Raw genomic sequence first — 19333 nt, forward strand, 5'->3', positions numbered from 1 at the left:
TCTTCATTCCCCTGACTTCCTAGAGCTATTTCGCTTCACCCCTTCCAATATCACAACTATTGCTGCTTAGTTGCTGTGCTCCACACCCCCCACCCCCCATTCTCCACCCCCCATTCTCCACCCCCATTCTCCACCCCCCATTCTCCACCCCCCATTCTCCACCCCCCATTCTCCACCCCCCACCCCCCACCCCCCACCCTCCACCCCTCACCCCCCACCCCCATCTGCACTCTATGTGCTAGAATTCAGTTCGCGAGCTTCGGGCAAGGGGCTGGAGGTTGAGGAAACACACGCAGAGACAGACAGACACACGGACCTCCAATCGCTGGTACAAAGACCCTGGTTTAATAGCGCCATGGAGGCTTAAATACCCAGCAGTCAATAGCCAACAGGTGAAAAATCCCATCCTCTAATCCTCTGGGCAAGGCACAGCTTTTAGTAACTTCAATTAGAAGGTTCTAGCAGGGAAGAGCAGCTGAAGGCCAGGATTCCAATTGGTCCCAACGTTTAGTGATGTGCCCAAGTGCACCTGGAAGTCACCGCTGAGTTTCTTGTATGTGTGTGTTTTCATGTGGGGTGTGCATGTGTCCTTGTTTGTGCTTGTGAAGACAGAGTACAACCTCCCCAGTTTTTCCTCTGGTGCCTTCTTCTTCTTGTTTGAGAAAGGGTCACTCTCTGACTTGGTATTTCATCAAGCAGCCTAGACTGGATGACTAGGGAGCTCTAGGTACCCACCTGTCTCCTCCTCCCATCTCGACATCTCTGGGATTACAAGTACAAGCCACGGCACCAGCATTTCCCAAGGGCTTGGAAGATCCAGCTCACACTGGTGATGCTCTTGACTGCCAGGGTCATTTCCCAAGCCCTGATGGATTTCTCAGATGGTGTGACAGGCATAGTAGCCATCTACTACCGCAGTAACTTACATTACACTGTTAACTATTTTACATGCAAGAAAATAAGACTTCCGCTTGTCACTAACATCGTGGTCTTTAATTTTCCAGGAAATTTCTCAAAGTAGTCACTGGCCTCATTTGTCTGTGTCATTCCATTTTGAAGTTACCTGGCACCAGTTCCTCTCAGAATTTACATATAGAAAATGAAGCAGGCAAATTTTAGAGGCCTCGGTTGGCAAAGTGCCAGTTGCACAAGCGTGAAAACCTGAGTTCAGAGCCTTAGGATCCACACAGAAAGTCAGGTGTGGTGGAATGCTGGCGGGGACAGAGACACAAGAATCCCAGGGTCGCTGACAGGTCTGTCTAGCCAAAACGGCAAGCTCCAGGTGCAGCAAGAGACCCTGTCCCAAAAATAAACCAGAGGGCCATTGAAGACAGAGATTGCTGACCTCTGGCGTCTCCATGCACATTCACCAGCAAGCACACTCGTATATACACATGCACACAGCACACAGCACACAGTCTGGAAAAATGCAGTCATCCATCTGGAAGAAACTGCAGATTTTCTGTGAGCCCTCTCTGTGTGATCAGGATGTGGAGCAGGCCGTCCTAGCATAGTTTCCTCTGCTGCCTTCCCTGGGCTCTTTTTACCTGTGCCAGCCCAGCTATACCTTCTAGGAAGCAGTCGGTGTCCTCGCCCTGTCGTGTCTTAATTCCAGAAAGCGGTTGGTTGAACTTTATTTGAACACCTCTGTGAAACTGTCAGCTCACCAGGAACAAAACCTGCACTCATAAACCCAGTGCTTCCTGGCTCTTGGCTCCAGTCCAAGCACAGTAAATATTTTCCAAGAGAGTTCTGCAGGAGGGTTTCCTTCTCCTTATTATTTTAGAGTCTGGCTGTGGCTCCGGGACCACCCCACAGCTGGCCTGCCTCGCCTGTAGGGCTCGTCTGGCTTCCCTCTAATTCGATAGCAAGGCAAATCTCCTCAGTTTGGAGATCTTTTTGTGTTTGTATTTCGTATTTGAGATCTTTCTAAGAAGTGGGATTGCTGGCTCCAAATGAACACGCTTCTTTTGTGAGTCACAGAACATAACGCCGAGGTTCCCAAAGGGAACACAGGAGCACACAGTCACTGGTAACTGAGGTCCCATCCTCTTTGGGTGGCGCCGGACAAGACAATTCTAGCATTTTGTGTGTGAATTTGGTAGCAGTGTAGATAGACACCATCTTAAGTTTCTCTCCAGCTAGCAGGCAAGTCTTCAGTTTTCACTTGGCTTCCTAATTTCTTTGAGAAGTAGAATGTCCCCGAAATTGTGTTTTCTGGTTCATCTTTTCTCTTTTGTTAATTGCTCTTTTCTATCTCCTGATCTGTGAACTAGATTAGCTTTCCAGAAAACACCGAATCCTCCCGTAACCTGTTTCTCTGGTTACGGCGTGGACTGTGTTTCCTCAGGCAGTCAGCCAGGACGCATCTTATGCTCTGAGTATTGAGAACTTGAACATCTAAGGAATAAATGATCCGAAGGTGTAGTTAGGGTAAAATCCCGCAGCTGCCCCATGGGCACTTCTGGCAGTGTTCCAGAGTCTGGCTAAGTAATAACCGAGGAGGGAGTGGATTTGTCCACTGACTGGCAGTGTTACTGCCAAACACAAGAAAGTCCCTGTGGTGCCAGCTTACGGTCATAACTGACAGTCAAAGTCGGATGTATCAAAACTTTGTCTGCCTGGGGCATCCAGGGTCCAGGCTCCTATAATGCAAGTTTTAACTTTCCTCATCTGCATCTTTTCTGGAAATCTTTCTTTCACGTTTTACTACCAGGGCATGAGACAAGGATTTCCGACATCCCCTTCCTGTCCCTTTCTGTGAGTTTGTTTGTTTTGTTTTTTGAAAGCTGATTTTTTTTTAAAAAAAAATGTTGAAACAGACTTAAAATCATTATTTGCCCATCACAAGTTCCAAGAAATAGCGGTTATCATTCTTGAATGAGAAAATCGTAGCTATCTAGTGAATTGTCCTTGTGCCCAGATACTGACAGTGACATCGTAGGAGACTTAAGAAGCAGAAATTACGACAAGGATATGGAGCGCTCGGAAAGGCGCTCATGAGATGGGAAAAACGTTTTGTGACGCTCTGATTGTAGGCTGAGGAGGAAAGGGTCACACCAGGTGACTATGGAGGGGAGTCACACTGGAAAGGGTCACCCCAGGCGGCTATGGTGGGGAGTCACACTGGAAAGGGTCAGCCCAGGAGGCTATGGAGGAGAGTCACACTGGAAAGGGTCACCCCAGGCGGCTATGGTGGGGAGTCACACTGGAAAGGGTCAGCCCAGGAGGCTATGGAGGAGAGTCACACTGGAAAGGGTCACCCCAGGCGGCTATGGAGGGGAGTCACGCTGGAAAGGGTCACCCCAGGCGGCTATGGGGGGGAGTCACACTGGCAGCAACTGATTGCTTTATTCCCCTAAAATTTAAATCCTGAAAGCTGGAGGGAGCAGGATGTCCAGCTTAGGGCTTAGCATTAGTGGTGTTGAGCAGTGGGGAGCAGATTAAAAATGGCTGATGTTGACAAAGGCAAGAAGAGTTTTGTTCAGAAGTGTGCCTACTACTACTCCGTGGAGCAGGGAGGCAAACATCAAACTGGATGGACCAAATCCCCATGGCCTGTCAGGCCGCTGGATTCTCTCATACAGATGCTAACAAGAACAAAGGCATCACCCAGGGAGAAGATTCCCTGATGGAGTATTTGGAGAATTCCCAAAAATACATCCCTGGAAGAGAAATGATCTTCACTGGAATTAAGAAGAAGGGAGAAAGGGCAGACCTATCAGCTTATCTTAAAAAGGTTACTCACATGTAATACCGCCTGCCTTATTGGTCACAAAACAAATGCCCCATGGCTTTTAATGTGTGCTATAATTTAATTCATACACCAGAACTCAGGTCATGAATGGCTAGCAGTGTTTCATGTCGGACAGTTCGGATTTAGGCAAAACTGACTTGTAGAAAAGTGAATATGTTCTTTTTTAAAATAGGGATTCTAGTTGCACAAACACTGCTCTCCCTCAATCAGTGATATTCAACTTCTCACAAAGATGGGGGTCTCACCGCAAAGCCAGCTGAATGGTTTTAGATTTATGTAACTGGGCATATGAATGTGTTCAAACACTGGGGAAATTCTCTCACTGTCTGAGAACCAAGCCGAAGACGCCCGTGTTTCCGTTTGTGCTTGCTGGCCTGTCCCAGGCAGTGGTTAAACATCAGGAAGCAACTGTCTATCCTTACAGTGCCGATTTAATTAGGGTCCCCTGTGTCATAGATGCTGCCTTTTATGGTTGAGAGGCATTTTTAATGTGGTTTATATATGATAGCAAACAAAGAGTGGTTGACACTTCTTAAGGACTGAAGCCGGGACTGGGGAGGTGGCTCAGCAGTAGGAGTGGGCACAGCATGCATGGCGATGTGACTTCAAATTCCCAGCCCCCACATACCCACCCACCAGAGGGCGTGGCTGCACACCCGCGACCCCGCATGCCCTCCAGAGGGTGTGGCTGCACACCTGCAGCCCTAGTGCCAGCAGAGGTGGAGACAGAAGGGTCGCTGGGGTTTGCTGGATGCCAGCCTAACTCCAGGTTCAGTGTGAGACTTTGTCTCTAGGAATGACGCAGAGAGTGAGCAAACCAGACACCCAGTGTCCCGGCCTCTGCACGCACGTGCATGGGTGCACCCTCCTACCTGTGTGAAGCTCACACATATGATCGAAGCCTGTGGTTGTGTCTAATCCAAGTTCACCAATGGCTAAGTCATTTCATTCTTCTTTGGGTTCCTCCATGAGCCCTGGACTTCAAACATGCCTCGGAATAAACTGGCCGTGGACCTGTTGGAGAATTCTTGTGTGTGTGGCGTGGGGGGAGGATTTTGTGGTCCTTGGTCAAACTGAGCTGTTGCCATGTTTTCTGCCTTGCAGGCTACCTTCTCCTTGGACTCATCGCCATGTTGGTCGTCCTGGAAACCTTCTGCGAACTCCATGAGCTGAAGAAATTCAGGAAAATGTTCTATGTGAAGAAAGACAAGGATGAGGATCAGGTTCATATCATGGAGCATGACCAGCTGTCCTTCTCCTCCATCACTGAGCAGGCAGCTGGCCTGAAGGAGGATCAGAAACAAAATGAGCCTTTCGTGGCCTCCCAGTCACCCCCGTACGAGGACGGCTCAGCGAACCACTGAGCACGAGCCCTCAGATCCCGGACATGAGGCAGAGCCTTAACTGTGTTCATTTTTACAGGAAAGTCAAAACCAAGATAACGTTATTTTAAGAAATATCTACTGTTATCAATATTTTAAAGACATGGGACTTTGGGCTCTGGAGGTGGGTGTCTAATCCCTGCAGAAATGAGATGTGTGCCTGTAACTCATGGGAGACGCATCACCTGGACATCACACACTGGGCGGATACTTGAAGCAGAGTGCTACGGGGGATGGGAGCAGATTTTCTATATAACCGGGGACTCTGGGTTTGCATTCCAATCATTTTTGCTGACAGCTAAATAGTAACATTTATATTTAAAAAAAATAGAGAGAGATGTATTTTATAAATAGGCTTCAGTGTCCTGGCTTGCATGTACCTATCCAAAATGATTATTTTTGTAGGGTCTAAATTAACACTATTTATAATGAATAGGTTACCATCCACTGTGTACATAGAACATATAAATATGTTTATGCCCTGTACATATGTGTAGGCTACCAGATCTCCCTGTACTCCTTAAGCCAAGATAAGGAATATTTTTTCTTTTTGATTTCTCTTTATACTAAAGAACTCAGAATTGCCACAACGCGCTAGAAGGCATAAGAAACCCAAGAGAAAATCAGTATGATATTATATTACCATATTTTTTCTGCCTTCTTATGATGGTGTGGGACCAGAGGGCCAGTGAGGAAGAGGACTTGTGAGAAGGTGAAGATATTTGGTCCGGAAGAGTTACCGCTGTTTCCACACACCTCACAGTAAAGCACAGGACACCGTGTCAATGCCCCCGACGAACAGATTACGTCAGGCTAATCTGAGAAGTCTACATGTAGAAGCTGAAGTCAATAAAATCATGGCAGGTTGCAGTCTCTTCTTTCACTCTGTCTGATGTTTTCCTCCATATCTGTGCTCTATCTGGGCACTGCTTTAGAGATAACGTAGTAGCCATTTATTGGTGTAGCTGGGATCTCAGGAAGGGCCAGAGAAGGGAAACCAGGAGGGCCCCACATGAAGACAAATGTTCACGATCCTGGGTCATACCCAGAGGTGATTCCCCTCATCTGGCGATGACCTGGTCACATCCATGACTGCAGGGTGTGGTCTCCTCACATTAGGTAGCTCGCTCCCACCACCTAAGCCCCCTGTTGCCCGCTCCTGCCTTATCCTCCCAACAATGTGTCTCCGACTCAGAACAAAGCCATTCCTCATGGCGTAGCATCTTAGGGCAAAGCAAAGAAGCTCCTTTTGGGGCGCTTTGTGTAACACACAGAGCCACTGTGCTGGGCCATCTCTGGTGACCTCTAGTGTCAGCATGACCTTCCTAGTGTTTCTGAATCTGGGCCATGCTGCTCAAGAGTAGGTATTTTCCGTGCTGGCCTTGCCTCCCAGAGGGTAGGCTGCTCTCCAGTGACCCACAGGAGTAAAGGCAAAGCAATGACTTCTCACAGGAGGCAGCAGGTGTCGTGGGCTTAGCCAAACCTGCAAAGGGCCCGGAAAGTCTACTGTGTGGTGTGATGTGATGAGAGGAATCTAAGTCACAGGGACAGCAGGTCATGGGTGGGGTGTCTTTCTGTTTGATACCGCACGGAGGAAAGTACCGCTCCCCACAGTTTCTCAGCTTTAATGTGGATGGGAGTTAGAACACGAGGAAGCATACAGATGGGGGCAGTACTAGGCAGCCATGGAGACTGAGGAGATGGCTTCATCAACACAGTGGTAGTCATGAATGAGGAATAGGCCTACTCTTTTGAGAACTAACCCTAGCAAGACAGTGCTGGCCACTCCTTAGAGCAGTGTCCCCCTGACATAACCACCCCTCACTAGACTCCTCCTCTTAAAGGTCCCATCACTTAATAGCAGCACATGGAGGGAAAAGCTTCCAGCACACCAACCACATTCAACACTCTGCAGCACTGGGGTTTCTCTGCAGCACTGGGGTTTCTCTGCAGCACTGGGGTCTCTGCAGCACTGGGGTCTCTGCAGCACTGGGGTTTCTCTGCAGCACTGGGGTCTCTGCAGCACTGGGGTCTCTGCAGCACTGGGGTCTCTCTACAGCACCGGGGTCTCCCTGCAGCACTGGGGTCTCTCTGAAGCACCGAGGTCTCTCTGCAGCACTGGGGTCTCTGCAGCACTGGGGTTTCTCTGCAGCACTGGGGTCTCTGCAGCACTGGGGTCTCTCTGCAGCACTGGGGTCTCTCTGCAGCACCGGGGTCTCTCTGAAGCACTGGAGTCTCTCTGTAGCACTGGGGTTGGACAGGAGAAGGATGACTCGATCAGCTCTTCTGGGGGGACCCTGGGCAGACAGAACTCTCTGAAGTTCTCTGAGGAAAACACGCAGGGAAAGTAGAGATGCTCAGATTTTCTTCCTTCCAAATGATCTGTCCTTAAAGGCAAATCTCACATTGCCTGGACTCCTGATGCAGAAAACTGAGAAGCCTGAGACATCCGCAGGCACTGGCCAATGTTGGGAGCTGCTGCCTACACCATGAATAGGGCGGATCCCATGCTCTTATTCCTCATGGTCTGTAATACACCAGAGCTTACGCTGGTGTTCACACAGAGCCAAGTTCACCTCTGACTCAAAAAGAGCTGAAGAGACAGACATCATTGGGGGGCAGAGAATAAAGAGCACACACAGAGAGACACAGTATGCAGAGAAGGAAAAAGATCCAGCTCCGTCTTCTACATGCGTCTGAACCAGGCTTGGGCCATTTTATTCCAGCAATGGCAGAATCATGATCACAGCACAGCCCTGGAATTAGCAACCTTACAGGCAACTACACGCAATCTCAGGTGTGAAAAGTTCTAAGTTATTTTATGTCATTTGCTCAGTGTTGGGGTTTGAATGTTTTTAACACTCAGTTCTCCACTCATGGCTTTTTTTTTTTTTTGGTACCACATGATGGATTGGATCCTCTGAAGCCTTGAGTCAAAATAAACCCTTCCTTAAGTTGCTTTTGACAGCTAATCGGGTCACAATAAAGACAAGAGCAATAGATACACTAATCTGGGGGCTGAGCCTCCCGGTCTTTTTGTTCATGGCTCTGTGTCCCCTGCTTGGGCATGAAGAGAAGTTTGAGAAGGCTAAGAAGTGTCACTGTTAGGAGGTCCCACTCATGTCTCCTGTAGGTGTCGGGATCAGACTCACAGGAGAGGGAGCTACAGCAAGGGAGGACGACATGACCATCACCTGCCCACCAGTGCTCAGGAAACAGGTTCACGGCATTGGCAGCTGCTGTGAACTCCAGGCTCAGGCATCCCTGGGAGAGGAAACAATGTCTATGGCTGTGGAAGTAAAGGGTGGAGTGGGCTCTCGAGGGGACACCTATGCATGGCAATAACACACATGCCAGTTGGCAGTGCAAGGTCATGGTGCTGGTGACACTGTGTGAGTCAGCAAAGTGAGCATGGACTCAGATGAAGGCTGGAAGCAAGGTTTTGTGGGGAAGCTGGTCCTGGAAGATTAAGCATAAGGATTTTTTTGTTGGTTGTCTTTACTCTTTGCTTTTTGAGCAGCTCCCAAATCAATCACATGGAGGCTTATTTTTTCTTATGAATGCCCAGCCTTAGCTTGACTTGTTTCTAGCCAGCTTTTCTTAAATTATCCCATCTACCTGTTTCTCTGCCCTTTCACTTTTCTCTGTTTCTGTGTATCTTTTCTTTCCAGTTTATTTATTTATTTATTATGTATACTATATTCTGTTTACATGTATGCCTGCAGGCCAGAAGAGGGCACCAGACCTCATTACAGATGGTTGTGAGCCACCATGTGGTTGCTGGGAATTGAACTCAGGACCTTTGGAAGGGCAGGCAATGCTCTTAACTGCTGAGCCATCTCTCCAGCCCCCTTTTCTTTCCTCTTTCCTCTGTGTCTGGCTGTGTGACTGGGTGGCTGACCCTTTCTTTTCTTGCTCCTTCATCTTTTCTTCCCAGATTTCACTTCCTATTTATTCTCTCTGCCTGCCAGTCTTGACTATCCTTCTCCTGTCTGGTTATTGGCCATTCAGTTCTTTATTAGACCAATCAGCTGTTGTAGATAGGCAACGCAACACAGCTTCGCAGAGTTAAACAAATGCAACATAAAAGAATGCAACACATCTTTGCATCATTAAATAAATGCTCCACAACATAAAAGAATGCAACACATCTTAAAATAATATTCCACAACAACTGTGTAAAGACTGAATTTAGGAGCCAGTGGAAACACCCGTGGCTCTGCCATCCCTGCCACGTTCTGAGTGTGGAGTACTCTCTACCATGGTGTCCTCAGTGTCTAAGACACCTCATGAGTGGAAGGATTATTTAAAACAATGGCCGTCACATTATATACCTGATCCGTCCCAGGAGGGGGACACTGGGATGGTTTCTTGAGGGTGTGGAGTTTATTAGAAAAGTTATTAAAGACATGGACAGGACAGACAGCAGTAATATGGGGGTTCTGAAGAAAGTTCAGACCCCAATCAGAGACAGACAGCATGGCTGGGCCTCTGAAGAGAGGAAGCCAAGGCTCTTGGGGCAGATGTGGGGTATCTTCTACTTTCTGAGGAAGGGGGTGGGGAGGTCCACAACACAAGTCAGGCAGAAGTTCGGGAATTTGACAGGAACCAGGATGTGTGGTCACTATAGCTCCTTAGATTCAGTTTCCTCTGCAAGTGAGAAGCCCTGGATCCCTAAGTCTGTTACTAGGGACTCAGCAACAATGTCTCAGTCTGCACCTGGATGTCTTGTCTACTGCAAGGTATTGAGGGCTGAGCAGCAGCTGGATTCTCCCATCACAGTCTCCTAAACCGGACACCCCATGACACTCTGTTGTGTTCTCAGGTGGTTAGTCTTGGTTGCAGAAGGCTAATTTGGTAAAATGTTGGCTGTTTATAGACCCAACTGCAACTATGGGGAACTTCTCACAGCAGTCTATAGGACACTTTTTGCTTTTATCCTACCCCATTTAACTGGCCAAGGTTCTTTGACAAATGTATTTATTTCTGGGCCTGGAGATAGCTCAGTTAATAAAGTATTTATCCCACAACCTTGAGGACCTGACTTCAAGCCCCAGGGTCTATTTTAAAGAAAGGTATGCTGGCACATTTGTAACTCAGGTGCTAGGGGAACTTAGACAGCTGGGGCTGGGCCTTGCTGGCCAGTAGCCTAGCCTGCCTAGCCTGCTTGCAAAGTCCTGGCCAATAAGAGACTCTTTCAAAGTAACAAGATAGTTGGTGTTATGGGAATGACACCTGAAGTTGTCCTGTGACCTCCAGAGGCACAGGCACACACACACACACACACCAGCACAATCATGCCACACTCAAACACACACCCTCCTATGAACACACAGGCATGTACCCATTTCCAGAATTATCTGTCTACCTCAAGTACCCTTGAGATCAGATCCCACACTGATAGTATTGCTGTGAACACAGACATCAGTAGTTATACCCCTGTGACCTATGGGAGGACCCAGGTTCCGTTTTTGTAGGAGGAAACCTGATCAGAGTGAAGATCTTTATAGAATCAGCTACCATGAGAGAGATTTCTTCTCCCCATAAAAATTGACAAGGATGCTTTCTTGTATTTTGTCACTATGTTAAGGCTACAGTTTAAGACCTCATCTGCCCAGGTAATAACAAACCAGTGATAAAATAGGAATTGATTTTCCCTGGCTCCTGCTGCACAATAATAGTGATGTTGGCAACTGCTCTGCTGGGGCTTTTGGAAGGCATGGGTGGGGGATGGTGGACGTGTGTGTGTGTGTGTGTGTGTGTGTGTGTGTAAGCATGTATGTGTGTATGTGTGTGAGTATATGAACACGGGATAAATGTGTAGATGTGTATATTGGTATGTGTGTGTGGTGTATGTCTATTTGTGGTGTGTGTGTATGCGTATGGCCTCTGTGTGTGTGGTGTGGAATGTGTGTAAGAGTTTGTATGCATATATTGTGGTGTGTGTCTGTAGCATATGCCTCTGTGCATGTGGTAGATGTGCCTATTAGTGCAGGCGCACACTTAATATGGAGCCCAGAGGTTGGCTTTGGGTGTCTTCCTCAGTTGCTCTCCACTGTTCTTGGAGACAGGGGCTTTTACTGGATGTGGACCACATGAATTCACCTAGGCTTGTTGCCAGCAAACCCCCTGGATCCTCCTGTCACTGTCGCCCAGTGCTGGCATCATAAGTGTGTGCTCCAACGCCCAGCTCTTACGAGAGTGCTAAGGATCCAAACTCCACTCATAGCAGGCGCTTCACCCCCAAGCCGTCTCCCCAGCCCCGAGTGCCTTCAGACCCATCAAGAGAAGATGATGTCATATTCGGGAGTTCTGGAGCTGTGCAGTCCATGTTGCTCCATTAAATTTTCATACCATTCCTCAGCACTGTGTCCTGAAAATGACAGTAAGAAAAGAAACCATGGGGAATAGCATCCATAGTTCTTTAATGCTGCTGCTGCTGCTGCTGCTGTTGCTGCTGCTGCTGCTGTTGCTGCTGCTGCTGCTGCTGCTGCAGAAGGAGGAGGAGGAGGAGAAGGAGGAGGAGGAGGAGGAGATCCTTCATGGCTCATATTCTTTTCTTGTCTCGCATCCCTGTGGGAGGGAGGTCTTAAGAGGGAGACCATGCTTCTATGCATAGCTGAACCCAGAGTCTGCACATGTTCCTTTCCACCGTCCTAAATGTGTTTCTGGGCGATGTCAGAGGGTCTATCTACCTCCTCAGGACTTGAGTTTATTCTTCCATAGAGTAGAACAGACATTGTCCATTTCCATGCTCAGGGAGGGCATCATCGTTAAAATTGGCAGAGCGCCCATGAGACAGTCTTAAGGATTTAGAAGACAGAAAAATAAAATGATTTCTTTGGCACATCAGGCTCTTGGAACTCCAGAAGGATCCTTTGCAGAGAGAGACTCGGGCCCCTTGTAAGAACGATCAGAGGACAGCAATGAGAATTAAGTGTGGGGGAATGGAGACGGCACAAATACCACAGGAACTGAGCTGCTTGAAGAAAGGTGTGAGCGCAGAGAACCAGGACGACTTCAGCTGTTAAGACAAGTCAGTGTTTCCTTGCTGAAACCCCCTCCATTTGTATCTTATCATTCCTGCACAAGCAGATCAGAGTGGGGGATCCTGGCATCCCCTAAGAAAGCAAGACTTAACAGCCAGGCTCCCGGAAGATAGAGACGTGCTTTCTCTTTTACAGTCCTGACTGAACACCTCTCTCACCCTTGCTTCCTTCCACACCACACAGGAAAGGAAGAACTGACGGTGACGGTTGCCCGTATAAACTCAGGGTCTCAATGGTGAGCTCCTGCCCTGGGTGAGCCCCTGAATTAGTTACTTGTCTCAGCGCTCTGATAAAATACCTATCAAAAGCAACTCAAGGAAGGGTTTGTTCTGGGTCACATTTCAAGGACACCGCCCTTATGGCTGGGAAGGCACTGCTTAGGAGCATGAGGAACAAAGCATCTTCAGAGCATGAGGTACAATGTATCTTCAGAGCATGAGGTACAATGTATCTTCAGAGCATGAGGCACAATGTATCTTCAGAGCATGAGGCACAATGTATCTTCAGAGCATGAGGAACAATGTATCTTCAGAGCATGAGGTACAATGTATCTTTGGAGCATGAGGAACAATGTATCTTTGGGACATGAGATACAATGTACCTTTGGAACACGAAATACATTGTGTCTTTGGAGCACGAGGCACAATGTGTTTTTGGAGCATGAAATACATTGTATCTTTGGAGCACCGGAGGTAGAATGTATCTTTGGAGCATCGGAGGTACAATGTATCTTTGGAGCATAGGTTCAAAGTATCTTCAGCTAGGAAGCCAGAGAGGTGAACACTCGTGCTCAATTCACTTTCTCCTTTGTATTCAGCTCAGGACCCCAGGCCACGGCATAAAACCATCCACAGGTAGGGTGAGTTTTCCTGCCTTGATCAATATAATCTAGAACCCTCTCATAGGCTCAGAGACCTGTCTGGTAGGTGAGACTAGACCATGTCTGGGTGACAGCCTGTATGAACCACCACAATTTTTTATAGTTGCACATGACCTGGGGACCCAGGGCAACGGACACAAGTGCAACAAGCAGTGGTCTACTCTCATCCAGACACTGCTGGTTTCCTTCCTAAAACAACTGCAAATGAAGCTGATAAAGCTTCACAGAGAGGCTTTTCTGCCAGGCAGGCCTTAGTTTAAACATCTACACACCCACCCACCCACCCACACACACGCACATACACATGTTTAACTTTCTTTCAACTGTTAACCAGTTGAAGGTTTTCACTGGTCACATACTGTCCCATGCTGAGCTTATGATGGCGGTTCTCTCCTTCCTCTTCTCTCTAGACTTGACACGCTCCTTGGTTATTCATTTTCACAACAGGTTTTTCCCCCCATAGTGGGTCCTGTTATTGACACTGTTACCCTCTTATTATCCTTCCTGCGGGTCCTAAGGTCCTCAGATTCTGCCTGGAGTAATGTAATCTCATCGGTGCCATAACCTATGACTTTTTTGTTCCTTTAAGATATCTAGGAGAGGCAGGGCTGTTGTGGCACACACCTTTAATCCTAGCCCTTGGGAGGCAGAGGCAGAAAGATCTCTGTGAGTTCAAGGCCAGCCTAGTCCACAAAGCCTGTTTCAGGGCAGCCAGGGCTAAAGAAGTAAAAAGAACATGTGCTGTGAACCGTTTATGTGCATTGTCACAAGTTTTCTTGTCAAACTGTCTTTGATCTGTCACCCCACAGATAAAGACCTGAAGATTTATTATGAGCTATGAAAGTTTGCCCTTTAGATTAGGCTGTCCCCAGTTATCTCTTATAACTCAAATTAACCCATTTATATTAATCTACATTCTGCCATGTGGCTTGGTCACCTCTGTTCTGTACCGTATGTCCTGCTTCTTCAGAGTCTCATGGTATCTCTCCCACAATCCATGCACCTAGCTTCATCTCCAGTCTCTCTTTCTCTCCCTGGAAATTCTGCCTATCTCTCCTGCCTAGCTATTGGCCCATCAGCTCTTTATTAAACCAATCACAGCGACACATTTTCACACAGTGTAAGCAAATATTCTGCAACAGTGCATCTTAGAGACGAAGGCCCAAGAGCTATGCCTGCCCCCGCTGAGTACACAGCAAGATATGTCGCTGCTGATGCGTGTGCATGGTGGTGTGAACAGGCCTAAGAGCAAGGCCACCTGTCTAATGCTAAAATCCTACATTCTGTGTAAGTCTGTGAACCTAAGTTTGAATTCCCAAAACATATGGGTTTTGTTTGTTTGTTTGTTTTGTTTTCGGTTTATGTTTCTAAGTAAGATGAAGTGGCATGAACCTGTATTCTGAATGCTGGGGTGGTGGAGACTAGAGGATCTCAGGGCTCTCTTGTCTGCCAGCCTAGCAGAATCGGTGACTCTATGCTCAATGAGAAACCCTGGCTCAAATGATCAAGTGGAGAGTGATAAAAACCCCTGATAAAAACCCCTGATTGATCTCTGGGCTCCATGTGTGCATATACATATAAGCTCTCTCTCCCTTTTACACACACATATAAAACTCTCTCACATACATAACTCTCTCTCAAATATATACACACCATACATACTACACACTCATACACAGTATACACATACACACACTACACATACCACACACACACTGCACAAAGACTACACACACACATACTACACACATTACACATACAACTACACACTATACACATACACTCACACTACACACACACACACACACACTTTTTCCATGGCCCCTTCAGCTTTCATTCACCTTCTCCTCCATTGCCTGCCATCCCTGGCACCAGCTTGATGCTCATTTGTTTGGGCTGCCATTAGCTGGTGTCCTGACAGTCTTGCTCTGTCCCTGTGCCAGCCTGCACTACAGAATCTGCTGTGTGTCAGCTGCAGCTCTGTTCCCGCTGTTTCTAATTTTCTTGTCCTCCTCCTTTCTGCCTTCCCACCTGCTGTGTACCAACATGACATTCATTTCTAGACCCTTCTGGTGTCCATGTAGAGATGTCATTTTAACTGATGCTAAACAAACCCAGTTTCCTCCTAGCCCTTTCCTGTACAGGCTTTGCCATATCTCTCCTGAGAGTTCTTCTTTTATCTGGATGGATTTTTGTGTTTGCTACTGAATGTTTCTGTCACTACACTGGGCAGAAGCCAGGTTTAAGCGTGCCTGTAACAGTTCTTGGATATGATGAGATCAGGCTCAGTATACATTTAAGAAAGGAAGAAGTTTGGAAAGCAAAATTTTCTTAATATTAGACCCATGGTGAGTGAAATACTGGAGATACAGATAGGAAATGAGTATTTATTTTACCGACAAGTGTGTGTTCCCAGAGATGGCAAACATCATTCCAGACACGTGAAACATAACCATGAACACAGGGACAGAAGTCATTGCTTGCCCTCACGTAGCCTTGTGATCCGTTTATCGTACTTTATTGTACTTTAATAAGGTCTTTTGCAGTCATAGGCTGGCTTTGCACTTGCTATGAAACAGACGATAGCCTTAAACTTCTGGTCTTCCTTCCTCTACCTCTGAAAGCCTGGGATCACAGGCATGCACCATCATGCCTCACCTCCTGAGGGTTGTGATCACAGGCATGCACCAACATGCCTGGATTGTGTGGTGCTAGGATCATATTTAGGGCTTTGTGGATGCTAAGTGAGGACTCTATTAATTGAGTGATATTCTAAGCATGAAAGCTCCATTTAAAAAGCTATAACTAGGGCTACAGAGATGGATCAACAATTAAGAGCATTGGCTGTTCTTCTGGGCAATCATGGTTTAATTCCCAACACCTACAACTACCTGTAACTCTGGTTCCAGGGAGTATCACACCCACTTCTGGTCTTCCTTGGCATCAGGCATGCACATGACAAAGACATTCATGCAGGCAAATTTTTTATCTTATACATAAAATAAAAAAAATAAACCAATCTTGCTTTTGAAAGGGTTATTACAATGCATACCTGGCCCAGTTTAGATATTTTATAAATCTTATTTCATCCTCTCATATCCTGCACAGGGCAGGTACGCGCCCATGTGGAATTGGAGATATTCTTTTGCCTGTTTGAGTCTTCGTCCTCTCATCTGTGACAGCCGTCTGCCTCTTGAGGTGTCAGGGGAGAGCACTGATAATTGGCCAGCACCATGTCTCTGCCCGGCATTTTTACTAGGTGATTTAGAAGGCTTATCTTCACAGACAGGCCTGTGAAATGAATTGCTTGGTCTCAAGTCTCAGATGAAAAACCAAATTGTCAGAAGAGCAGAGCAAGTTGGTGAAAGTCAAATGCCTCTAAGTAGCGGAGTCGAAATGACTAAAGTCACATGACCGCCAAATGGCAGAGTGCATTACTGGAGTTTTAGGGAACCTGGGAACCATACCTCCAACAAACTAGGCTCTGTGTCTATCCCCAAGGGGGCAATTAAAGAGACAAGTAACTGGGGGCTGGAGAGATGGCTCAGAGGTTAGGAGCACTGCCTGCTCTTCCAGAGGTCCTGAGTTCAATTCCCAGCAACCACATGGTGGCTCACAACCATCTGTAATGAGATCTGGTGCCCTCTTCTGGTCTGGTGGCATACATGCAGACAGAACACTGTATACATAATAAATAAATAAAATAAATCTTTAAAAAAAAAAAGAGAGACAAGTAACTGAAAGGCAGAGGAAGAAGATTCTGTATTGTGGCAACACTGGGCAGAGAGACCAATAAAGTGACCCAGTGATTCCCACACCAAGTCACGACATGAGCTTTATGTTTGTTTTGTTCTCCTCCTTCTCCTCTTTTTTTTTTTCCAAGACAAGATTTCTTTGTGTAGCCCTGGAGGTCCCGGAACTTGCTCTGTAAACCAGGTTGACCTCAGATGCAAAGACCTGCACCTGCTTCTGCCTCCCACATGCTGGGTCTGAAGGTGTGCTCCGCCAGGCCCAACCACTGGGCTTATGTTTAAATAGACTATGTTTAAACAGACGGCAAGAGTCGCAAATAGCTAAGGAGTCCAGGCCATGGGGTGGTCCCACCCACCACCAGCCCAGCATTGTCTCAGGTCCTGTCGGTCTCACAAGTTGTCAGAACTGTGTGTGAGGTCTCTTCCTGGGAGACAATTTCCTCTTCTGGCTAGCCTCAGGCTGATGCCTTTTCCTTCTCCCCGCTTAGGATTCCTGGGAAAATCCAATTTCTTGGAAGCCCTCTGGAGATAGCCTGAGGCCTAAAGGAGAAGCACAGTGTCTCTTCAGGGTGTTCTCTCTCCTCTCTGGACAGCAACAGGCTCGGAAACGATTTCAGACAAGAGAGTCAAAGTTAACATGTTTTCGATGTAAAATCTTGTTCGATGGTACTGAGACACATCCAAGTCAAAGGAAATGAAGCCCTTGCCACTTATTTATCAAACTAGAGATCCAGTGGATCCCCACATGAGCTGATTCAGGGAGTAGGGAGGCTCATCCTCGGCTCTGGGCCTGGTGTGTGATGGTTTTGCAGAGCCTCTGGAGCCATTCAAAGCTCATGGCCAAGACATGACTATGAATTGAACTTCTGAACGTGGCTGTGGATGTCAGTCATGAGATCCAGTGAAGCCGTGGCCATGTGTGTTAGGGCCCGGGAGCAGATGCAGCTGTTGTGGATTTAACTGTAGAGTCATGAGACAAGGACAGGCCAGAGACACCAAGACTGAAGGTGACGGTCCCCAAACTCCAATCTGGAATAAAGGCACGAGGGTAGGAGCATGACGTGGCTGGTCACTTTACAGTCGAGGTCAAGAAGCAAAGGAAGAGGAATGTTGGCTCGTAATTGTTGGCCCCTGAAATGGTGTCACCAACATTTAGGATGGGCCTTCCCACCTCAATCAACTCGGTGTAGAAAATGCCTCACAGGCATACCTAGAGGCTTGTCCCGTCGAAATTCTAGGTGCCCGGCAATTTGTCAATCAAGATTAACGATGGCAGTTGCCCAGGATAATTCACCCCAATCTTTTCAGTTCATGACAGTATGAATAAGATGCTGTTGGTGAGAACACCCATGATGGGTGGGTGAGGCCATGCAAGCAGGAAGACAACCAGGAAGACAACCAGGACCTGCGACTCACGTTGTCACCGGTCACTAGAAGTCCAAGGGCCTCTCTGTTCCTCATGAAATCCTTTCATCCACTGGGGTGTTCTGATCTAAACCTAACGTTGGGATCCTGGCCCCAAGCCCTACAAAGGGAGCCAGTTGTGTGATACCCTGCCTTGATTCTGAAGTAGGAGGGTTAAGGGCCTTCCATTAAGAAACTCAATTTAGAAAGCTGAAAACAGAATCCAAGTTAAGAAAAGTAATTCCAGGCTGATGAGACAGCTAGACTGTAAAATGCTTGTTTTGCAAGCATGAGGGCTTCACTTTAACCCTCCAGGGCCCAAAATTATAAAAGAAAAAAAAACCCGAGAATGATAGCACATCCTTGCAGTCCCAGCACTGGGGAGGAAAAGGCAGCAGAATCCTTAGGGCTCATTGACTAGTCAGCCCAACCTGTTGGGTGAGCTCCCGGCTAGTTAAAGTCACATAGGGAATGACAAACAAGTCTCTCTTCTGGCTTTTACATACAGGCAAACACATGCACACATGATCTTGCACATGAATGTTCCCACTCAAAGGTTTAAAAGAGTTCTTAGCAACCAAACACTGCAACAGTAGATCTAGATGGTACAGGGCCTCATGGATCCAAGTGACTTTAAGACATCATAACCTTGTATCCAATTCCCAGTGGGATACATTCTGTGCAAATGAGGAATGCTTACTATTAATCTGTGTATTGCCATGTGGCTGTGGCTTACCAGCAAGGTCCCTACTCATCTGTTTCCGGCAAGGCTACATGATATCTCTCTGACTCTGCCCCTTCTTTCTCCCAGAATTCAGCTTAGTTTTCCCCATCTAGCTCTACCCTATCACAGGCCAAGACAGATTCTTTATTTATTAACCAGTAAAAGCAACACATACAGAAGGACTTCTCATACGATATGTGTGCAGTGTCAGAAAGGTGTTTGTGCCAATGGTGCTGCTTTTATGAGACACACACGTGTGTGGTGGGATCACCAAGGTGAGACACGCATGTGTGTGGTGGGATCACCAAACAGTCATTACAGGGCTGTCGAAAATGGGACTTCTACAAAGGTCGGAAGGTGTAACTTGAGGATGGATGTGGTTGAT

General features: G+C 47.2%; 1 protein-coding gene and 1 pseudogene across 2 annotated transcripts in view; both read left to right on the plus strand.

Annotated features, from left to right (window-relative positions):
• The window catches only part of Kcnk1 (potassium two pore domain channel subfamily K member 1), a 34174-nt gene extending 28165 nt beyond the window's left edge, over positions 1-6009 (plus strand). For both annotated transcript variants that reach the window (XM_048450173.3, XM_048450174.3), the window contains one exon: positions 4862-6009. In XM_048450173.3, coding sequence (XP_048306130.1) covers positions 4862-5121 — 260 coding nt within the window. In that variant the 3' untranslated portion in view covers positions 5122-6009. The remainder of the gene's footprint in view (positions 1-4861) is intronic.
• On the plus strand, positions 205-4855 carry LOC125410555 (cytochrome c, somatic pseudogene; annotated as a pseudogene).
• Positions 6010-19333: the final 13324 nt, after the last annotated feature.

This window comes from Myodes glareolus, chromosome 22 (assembly GCF_982192425.1).
Source record: "Myodes glareolus chromosome 22, mMyoGla1.1, whole genome shotgun sequence".
In the NCBI taxonomy this organism is placed as follows: Eukaryota; Metazoa; Chordata; class Mammalia; order Rodentia; family Cricetidae; genus Myodes; species Myodes glareolus.